At 38.0% G+C, this 10,509-nt stretch overlaps 1 protein-coding gene across 1 annotated transcript; it reads left to right on the plus strand.

Moving 5' to 3' along the window:
• Positions 1 to 8,814: 8,814 nt before the first annotated feature.
• LOC109000753 (heavy metal-associated isoprenylated plant protein 16-like) lies at positions 8,815 to 10,061 on the plus strand. Its single transcript, XM_018977743.2, has 3 exons — positions 8,815 to 8,970; positions 9,148 to 9,256; positions 9,544 to 10,061. The coding sequence occupies exons 1-3, from the start codon at positions 8,965 to 8,967 to the stop codon at positions 9,855 to 9,857; spliced, it is 429 nt and encodes a 142-aa protein (XP_018833288.1). The 5' UTR covers positions 8,815 to 8,964; the 3' UTR covers positions 9,858 to 10,061.
• The last annotated feature ends 448 nt before the right edge of the window (positions 10,062 to 10,509 follow it).

The raw sequence follows: 10,509 nt of genomic DNA on the forward strand, positions 1-10,509 counted from the left end.
ATCATCATCAGATCAAAACAGAGCATCAAACAGAGCAGAGACCATGTTTCACCCCCGTGGTAGGGTTGTGCTAACCCCGGTGGCCAAACCAGGCAGAGACAGAGGTGAAATCTTTCCTTTATTCTTCTCGGAGCCCCGAGTGTGCACACAGGAAAGACCACAATAAAACCACTTTGTTTCCAAAGTGGGTGCACTCAGAGACAGAGAAGTTGGTACCAACCCAAACAGAGCAGAGCATAACAGAGCAGAGCAGAGCAGAGCAGAGCAGAGCAAAGCAGAGACAGAGTCAGATACGAAAACCAGTACACCATGCCAAAGGTTTTCAGATGTTATATCAAAATAATACAGAGTACCAAAACAGAATCAGACAGTTTACACACGCTGGACACAAAAGCCAGAACATCTTTCTAAATAAATGCACAACTTTTCATATTCTCAATATCGCTCTTTTTCCAGATTTCAGAAACCACATGACAAAATTTAGCTCATGTCTACACAATGCATGTCAGAACATATTTTTCTCTTTTTCGTACAGATTTCATGAGTATGCAAATAAACGACCGAGGTTGGTTTTGTTTTTCCCAAGTTCTCATTTCACCACAAAATTATGCAAAGTTTTCAGAAAAATCAACCTCAGTCTCAATAATTCTTGTAAGGCCTAGCATAGGAACCCCGCTTACCTGACTCCTGCAGCGCATTATCTATGACTTGAATACAGTCTCTATCCGTCTCGTCACCTATTCATAAAAATAATATAAACTAAATATTAAAGTCCAACAACATAAAATTGGTCTTAGACAACTCAAGACTCAAACTCTAGATCATAATTCAGCAAGTTTAATCAAACTCTAACAACCAAATAACAATCCGGACAGCCCTTACTTCGACCCAAAATATTCTATACCAATCTCAGTATTGTCCAATACAAGTATCAAGACCAATGCCAATTCAAATTCCAATAACTCACACTTATTCCAACAGTCCGCAGTCCCAAACAATTACTAACAATTCAACCAACACTGAACAAAGCACACTTCTTCTCATTCACAACTCTATAACAGAAAATATAAACTAATACCTCTAAAAATTAAACTGCACTCGACAAAGAAAATTAAATTCCCCTCTAAAAATACTCTCAACCACCAATCCAACTGACCCCCCTTACTCCTCGGACTCAGTCCGGCACAACTAACAAATTCACAGTAAATAAGAATTAGCGCAGAAATACATTTAAATCTCAAAAGTTCTTTGGGAAAAATACTTACAATGCTATAATATAATTTTTGAAAGATCACGGAGGTGCTAGAAGCGGCAACGCAGCAACGAAACGGTGCCAAATGCACTGTGGTCGTGGGTCTCAAAAACCCACTTTTGAACGGGTGCAAACGAAGACCCGAGATTGATAGGGTAGGGCTTAGAGATGTCGGTGAAGCTAATGGTGGTGGTGGTTGGCCGTGGGTGGCGGCACAAAAGGCGGTTGAAGTGCAAAAACACCCAAAACGGAAATGCTGATTATGGGGCTTCACCGGTGACAGATCGGAGGTGGGGTTGGGTCCATTGGGTTGCTAGAAGGTCGAGGATGATGTGGTGAGAAGATGGTGGCCGGAGGTGGCGCGACGGAGGCGCTGCGGCGCAAGGAATGCCGCGGCTTCATGTGGTGCGTGGAGGCTAACGGCGGCGCGGCTGGGGCTGGAAATCGGAGGGGGAGGTCGCCGGTGGGTGGGGGTGCTGGGAAGCCGGGCGGTGTCGACCACTGCCGGCGCACGGCGGCGGGTCGAGGGCAAACGGCGGACACAAGGGAGAGAGGCGCGGGAGGGAGAAGAAAAAAAAAGAGAAAAAGAAAAAAAGAAGGAAAAGAAAAATAGAGAGAAAAGAAATGAGGTCTAATCCTCATAACTTGGGTCACGAAAATGATCCAACGGAAACGATTTTAAAACAGCTAGTGAAATAAAATATTTCAAACACAGTGATTAACATGAAAATAATTAATTAAACCCAATAATAAGTTAATTTGATTTGAGAAGAAATTTAAACACATAAAAATAATTAATTTAGAGAAAGCACTTCAAAAATAATTTTCGTAAACTAAAAAAAATCATAAAAATAACACAACTAAAAAAATCCAACAATTTTAAAACAAGAGAATAAATTTTAAATTAATAACAAAAAATCTTTCAATTAAACATACACTAAAAATACGGGGTGTTACACTCATCATGTAGGTAGGCACTGCTTGCAAAACTGCTTTGATTATAATTTCTCTTCCTGCAAGTGAAAAGAACTTATTCTTCAAACAACTAATCTTATGCCAAATACTATCTTTAATACTTTTAAAAGTATTGTATCTTGATCTCCTAACCATTGAGGAGAGACCAAGATATTTTTTGTAGCAACCATAAGCCACAGATCCCCCATCCCTCAATATTAGATCCCTGTCCTCAACCTTAGTGTTTGAACAAATGAAAACTGAAGTTTTTTCTTTGTTCCAAAATTGACCTGAGGCCCTTTCATATACCTTCAGTAAATCCATAAGCTTATTCCATTCCTCACATTTGGCCCTACCAAAAAGGACACAATCATCTATAAAAAGTAGATGATTTATCCTAGTACCCCCTGTTGCCATTGTCATTCATTTAGTCAATCCACTTGCATCAGAAAAATTGAGTAAAGAGCTCAAACCTTATGCATAGACAATAAACAAGGGGAAATAGGATCCCTTTGCCTTAAGCCCCTTGTTGGAAAAAATCTCCTCCTTGGTTTGCTATTTCTTAGAACTGAATAAGACACAATAGACACACAACCCATGATTAATTTTATCCATTTCTCAATAAAACTAAGATGCTTCATCACGGCCTCCAGGTAACACCATTCAATTCTGTCATATGCTTTAGACATATCCAATTAATAGCCATAGACCCAATCTCTCCCTTAAGTCTAGTCTTCAGAGCATGAATGGCCTTATAAACCACCATAATGTTGTCAGAAATCAATCTTCCTAGTATGAAAGCATTTTGAGTTGGAGAAATTATCACTACCAAAACCTCCTTAAATCTGTTGGCTAAAGCTTTAGAAGAAATTTTCTAAACCACATTGCACAAGCTGATTGACTTGTACTCACTCACGATAGAAGGATTTTTCACTTTAGGAATAAGGGCTATGTGAGTGAAATTTATCATATTATCTTTCCTACCTCCATTTAAGAAAGCCAAAACAGCTTCACAAACTTTATCACCCACAATCTGCCAATGGTTTTGGTAGAAACAAGCTCCTAGACCATCAGATCTTGGGAATTTCAGTGGGGCCATTTGTTTAATTGCTACTTCAACATTAGCTCTGGTAAAAACTTTTGATAAGTTTTCATTCATCTGCTCAGTCACTCTTGGCTCCACTACCCTCAAACATTCAGTTAGATCATCTTGAGTTGGACTGGTAGAAAGAAGCAGCTTCTCAAAGTATCCATTGAAAGCTTCTTTTGTGTCTTCCCTATTGGTCAACAGACATCATTGCTCATTAAAGACCTGAGAAATCCTATTTTTTTTTTTTTTATCTTTCTCTAGCTGGCACAAGCATAGAAATATTTCTTGTTCCTATCTCCATGCTTGTACCAGTTCCTTTTAGCCCTCTATCACCACTTCAAATCCTCCTGCTCAAGCAAGCATTCCAACTCATTTTAGACCTCTCTGATCTTAGTTGCATTATGGCTACCTTTATCCATCTATAATTGCTTTAAGACCACAGTCTTTTCAGTTATTTCTTTAACCTTGTTCCTCCTTAAATTTCTTCTCCATCTCTTGAAATCACCAGTACACTTGCCTATTGACTCTTGCAGTTTCTCAGAAGGTCCTCTTCCCAAATCTGTTTGCTGCCAGGCATCCCTTACAACCTTCTCACAATCTGCTTCTATAGCCCACCATGCCTCATATTTAAAGTTTTTACTACCGTATGATCCTTTCCCTTCTATTTGTGAAAAGCTCAGTAGTACATGAGGTCTGTGGCCAGAGCTCCTGGCCACTAGAACCTCCATAGTAATCTCCCTTTGTAATTCAATCCAAGCTTTGTTAACAACCACTCTATCCAACCTTTCATTCGTGAAGGTATCATCCACATGCCTATTACTCCATGTAAATTTATCCCCTCTCCACCCTAGATCAGATAACCCTCTAACTTCCAAAGCATTTCTGAAATTGTTCATCAGATTATCCCCCCTAGGCCTGCCACCCTCCCTTTCATCATTTGTGAGTATCTCGTTATAATCACCAATGACACACCATCCTTTGTTACCACCAGGTTTGATAGATGTTAACAAATTTCATGCCTCTTGTCTCTTGCTTGTCTCAGGATGACCATAAAACCCTGTTAAAAGCCACTTCTGCCTCCTTTCATTACCACATATCCAAGCACAAATGTGCCTCTGTGTGGAATTCAAAATCTCAACCATACCTTCCTCTTTCCAAAACAACACCAAACCACACCCCCTCTACCATTTAGTTCCACCCTAAAACACCCCTCCATCCTCAACCGCCTACTTATACTCTCCAACCTGCTTGTCTTCAACTTTCTCTCCATCACAAAAACCACACTAGGCAGCTTTTCCTTTACTATAGAGCAGTGGTCTTGAACTGTTCGAGGGTTGCCAAGCTCTTGGTAGTTCCAACTAAGTATTTTCATAATGCTTGGTGGGGCTGTTTAACAGCCTCCGCCAATCCTTCTTGTGTTACTACTGCCAACCCTTCTTTTTGATTTTTTGTTTCTTTTTTTCTTTCATCTCAACATTACCAAATAGATCTCCCTCACAAGGCCTTTTTGTGGATAAAGATTGGATCAACAAATCACCGTTGTTACCCATGGCCGGAGCCCTTTTCTTCCATGTTTTACCACTCTTCACCACGTCCCTAAGAACCTCCTCCTTCTCCACCCTTAACTCCCTTTTTGAAACTACCTCACTATAAGGGACATCACTCCCCAATCTCTCCATTTGCCTCATCAGTTTCCTTCAAACCACTATCTCCACAATTTTCCTCAACTCCTTCACTCATTTATTTTTCAACTCCAACAGTAGCTTGACTCACCAATTGAATCATCATCTTCTTTTCTCTCAAACCCTTCTTTCCACCTTTATGGCACGACTCTTCCTCTTCCCCCACCTCAATTCTCCAAGACCCCACTCTTCTAATGTCTCCACTAAAACTTGGACTACTCCTCTTCTTCCCCACTGAACTCACCCATAACCCAGCCCCAAACTGATTCTCTCTCTCACTACTCACTACTCCCTTCTCTCAACTCTTTCTTCTCAAGACAACAATTAGAACCATGTATGATCCTACAACATGAAAAACACAAAAATGACAACTTTTCATACTTGAATGGAATCCACATACTTCTACCTTGAGTTGAGATAGTTCTTCCCCTTGCCAGGGGCCTTGTTAGATCCATTTCAATGAGGACCCTTAGGTAACTCCCTCATCCACTCCCATCTTCCTTCACATCAATATCCATCACCTTCCCCACCGTATTTCCCAACTTCTCACATTTCCCCTTTGTCATAAAAGCAAGAGGCAGGTTATACACGTACACGCATAACTCCTCACGATCAAAACTCATCTTCATCGAAGGGGTGAAACCATCGAACATCTGAAGCACCATCATCTGATTGTCAAATAGCCATGAATTTCCTCCCCACACTCTCTACTTATCTGCATGGTTTGCAAATGTAATAACAAAAACGTTCTTCCCCACCTCTAGAAACTTTGCTGCCCTGCTAAGTTTCCAAATCTTTGCCATCATGGATTCAATCACCCCAGGACTGATCTTCCTCTCTATCCACAGCATTCCAATCAGGCTTTTTTCTCCTTTGGTCCTTATTTCCTCAGGTAGGTCATCATCTAAATCTACATTCAACTTTCCTTCATCCGTTTGCCTAAGTTTGTCCCACTGTACCTCCAAATTTTCCATCATCATCAACCTTTTTCTCACCCCTCTTTTGTTGCCAAAGCTTACCTTGATGTAAGAAAATCCACCTGAACCACCTTGCTCCACCCTCAATCCACCAGAAACTGTTAGAGGATCACACCCACTCATAGCTGCCTACCCACCCTGCTCTGCCACTAATTCTGTTAGAATCTTCCTTGGGTACAGTACGACCCACTTCTCCTCTCTTTCCACTAACGAAAAAGATAGAGAAGACTAAGCAAGCGCAAGTAAATCGCAGAATTCGTACCTCACTAGTATTCTTATACTATCACAACCTATATATCATCTAATTAACATTTAAACCTTATTTTTAATTGACATGACATCCTTAGATAGGATAAGAGTACCATGAGTTAGTGCTCCGAGAGCATCTAATAAATCATGTAGTAGATACAAACTATGAAATCATCTAATAAATCTGATGACTTTGTAAATATGCAGTACTGATAGTAAGATACAAAACTTATGAAATTATATAAACTAAAAAGTAGGATTCAACAAAAAAGCCGAACAATTTTTACTTCCGTTTTCTCGACCTGACCCGACCCGAAATTACCCAACCCGTTTAGTTTCCAAATAAAAAATGGAAATTCTTGAACCATTTAAAAAACACTCGGTTATTAACCGATACCCAATTCTCTCCTCAGTCCTCCCTCTTCTCTCTCGCTTGAAGCAACCTGAAGCCTCTTGTTGCCTTGCAGAGTTGCAGATGTGCAGACTTAGCTCTCTCTCTAGTCTCTTACATCTCTCTCTTTGTGACTCGCAGCTCTCTCTCTCTCTATCTCTATCTCTCTCTCTCTCGCTATGTTTCTCACTCTCTAATTCAGTCTTTCTTGCTCGCTCTCTGTGGTGGTTGGATCGTGGAAGCTCTCTCTACAAATTACAAGCACCGAAAGAAACTGATCCAAGGTTTGCCCAGTTGCTCTTGAGGCTTGTGTAATTAATTTTGTTGTAAAATTATTGAAAAATTCTGTCTGCAAGCTACTCCTTAATTTTGTGTGTTGTTTGTTTGGATGGAGGTTTTGTGCAAATCTGTGTGTTTGTTTGGAGGCTAAATCTGATGAGAAACAAGCTTCTCTTTTTGACCCATCAAATCTGAGCGTGGGCTAGCTAGATCTGTTATATGGTTTTTTTTTTTCCCTTCCCTTGTTAAGGAGGGTTACAATAAGACCAGGTCTGTAAATTTGGTTCTTCCCTGATCTGGTCTGAAGTTTTTGTATTCTTTAGATTCATATTTTATTTAGTTATACAGATTTGGTGGCAAAAGAAGTATTGAACTTAACTGGGTTTTGAAGCAAGTCAACTAGCCCAGCTAATGGTTGCCTATTTTATCCAAAGAGTAGTGTGAATTCAATTAGTGCTAAACAAACTCTGCATAATAATCCAGACCATTATGCATTATGTATTTCAATAAACTCAACCTTTGAGCAGTAATTCAGGGGCTAAAGAAGTAAAGAAATGATTTGTACAAGTTTTCAAATAGACAAGTCTCATACAAGCCTTTGTAAAGAAGTAGACTCCAACTTAAAAAAGTGTAAAAAAATTATTATTTATTAATGAGATTTATTATTTTACAAATGACTTGTATGAAATTTATTATTTAAGTAAGTAAACAATCAATTATCGAGGGACTCATTCTTCAAAAAAAAAAACTGAAAATTAAAAAAAGTACGTGCACATGCATTCCGTGGTGACAGGGGAGTTTGGGGGATTTTGTCCGAGTCAAGACGCGTTTTCCATGAAAGATCACTCTTCCGACCGGTTTCACAGGCCTATAAGACCACAACGACCGTGAGTCACGATGATAATAAAGGAAAAGAACCCCTCAACATAATTTGCTTTTTTGGCCGGCTTTATTAGCGTACGTACTCTTCTTTTCAATATATAATTAAATTATATATGATCAGGAGTTAGGAAGGATTTATTAGCAGATAATTATGATAGGCTTATTATACTCTTTTATAGTGTATTTGAAATTTTATTTTTTTATTATTTTATTTTAAATATTTTTTAACATATTTAATTATTAAAAAAATAAAAAAATATACAACTTCACTAATATAATTTGCTTCTTTAATCATTAAGCAAAAAAAAAATAATAAAAAAACTTAAAAAATAAAAAAATAATAAACGCTTGGTAGAAGATAATAAGTCTATCATTATTCTTTATTAATGTTGTCTCTTATTTAAAAAGAGTATTCAAGCCGGACAACAAATATCATTCTAAACCCAAATAGCAATATATTATAATAGTCTATCTGTTATATTGTTATTTTAATTACTGTTAAATAATTTATGATGGATTATTAGTATGCTCATAATTTTAAAATATATATTGGGAAATATATTGCAAAGTGTTCTATAAATTTCATTAGTACTCTTTAACAATCTTTCGTTGAATATTCGTAGCTAACTATCACGATGATTTACAATAGGGGCCCAAGTCGGGTTGATTCAACTTGTCTTTGCAGAAAATTAAATAGTCCGACCACCACAAAAAGTATAGTCTTCCCCAGCCAGTGACTGAAAAAAATAAACTACTTAATTAGTGTACGTACAGTAGGCTGTGCATGTCTATCCCTTTCAACATACATTCCAATTTATTATTTTTTCCTAGCTATTCGATCGGCCATGCGTTTAATTTGTGTATTAATCTTTATCCGTCAAAATAAAGTCACTTTATATATATATAAAAGTTGATTGCTTTATATTAAAGTGATGAAGTCATATTCTGCGTTGGCGCGAGGATGATGATGACTTGTTCTCCGCGTAGACTGTGAGTTGGATCGGTCAAGCCTCCTAACAGGCCTATAAATAGCAGCCGTATCTCAAATGGCCGAGTACCCCCAAACAACCAAATCTCTCCCCTCGCTAGCTACGCACCTTCAATAATTTTATGCACTCTTATCACCTTTAGTTCTCTCCCTAAAGACGTGAGCCTTTTGGTCCAATTCTCAACATTCATCATCGATCTTATCCAGGAAACCAATTACAATGAAGGTATATATATATATATATAGAAATTGCATGCTAGCTAGCTAGCCTAGGGGCACGCTATTAAAAAACATACACATATATATATAGATGTATATGTATAGAAGTCGATCAATTATTTCTAGCGGACAAATTCAGAACGAAGATAGTTTTTGCAAATTTAAAATTACTTTGGTTTTGCAGCAAACGGTGGTGATCAAGGTGTCCATGGATGGCCACAAGTCCATCTTTGGTGAGCTGGATGGACGAAAGGCCCGCTCCAAAGCCTTGAAGATTGCAGTTGGCCTTCCTGGTAATAATAATTGATAAATGCTGTTTGTAGTCGTTAAGTATATAAATACTATGCAATCTCTTTTTCAGAACTTCTATGATAAAAGATTAATTTTTTAATAGTAAATCTTATTTATTTTCAAAATGATTATTCGATAATTACACACTTTAAACTGTACTTAACATTATTCATAATAATTAATACCATCACATGCATTCAGTATTTTACTACTGTCATTATCATTAATAATATATAATACTGAAAATCGTTAATAATTTTTTAATTGGTGGTGGGTATATGACATACAGGGGTGGTATCAGCATCTATCAAAGGACAGGATAGGGACCAAATAGAGGTCAAAGGGAATGGGATTGATACCGTAAAACTAGCAAGGTTACTCCGGAAGAACCTAGGCCCTGCAGATATAATTACGGTGGCGGAGGACGGGGAGAAAAAAGAGGACGGGGAGAAGAAAAATGAGCCGATGGTACTACACTACAATATGGTGTGGCCTTACGGGGCGGGTGACGTCCCATCCTACTTCTACTCCAACCCTGGCTACCCATTCTATGAGGTCAGGAGTACTTACCAGGAACCCTACCCAGCTTGCTCCATCATGTAACTGTGCTAACCATCAACATGGGCTAAGTATCGTCTTCCTATTAGTATTATTATGGCAGTTTGAAACTCTGGGTGATGGATCCGTAGGTTTTATTGGCCCGGCCCTTTATCTCAGTGGAAAGGCTACCCAACGCTTATCACGTGTACTGTCTGAAAATTCCAGGTCAACATAAAAGCAATAAAATTTAAAGAACACTACCGATCATTTCTTTATGAAGTGAAGTTCTTTTTTCTTTTTAAACCCTCTAAAATAAGAAATTTCTAGTACCTGGGCAGTACTACCAAAAAATGAATTATAGAATACTTTGTTAAAACTAATTTCGAAACTCACAAAACCTTTATAGATAATAAATCTGACTTGTGACTATTACATGATCAGTGACCTACTCCCTTTGTGCATCACAACAGCTAGCTCTTGAATTCTGGCTACTCATATAACATTGATTATCCATGAATGAATTCATCAAATCCTTATTAATGCACACTTAAATGAATTTGTGCACAAAGAGAGAAAAACTTTAGGCTTGAAAACAAAAAATCTCAAATTAATGGGTTCTTTCTCTTTGCACTACAAGAAATCTCATCTTTAGAGACTAAATCTTTTTCATCCCTAAAAGTACTTATTTGGAATGAAAATTAAATTTCGTCTCAAA

The sequence above is a fragment of the Juglans regia genome, chromosome 1 (genome assembly GCF_001411555.2).
Source record: "Juglans regia cultivar Chandler chromosome 1, Walnut 2.0, whole genome shotgun sequence".
NCBI lineage: Eukaryota > Viridiplantae > Streptophyta > Magnoliopsida > Fagales > Juglandaceae > Juglans > Juglans regia.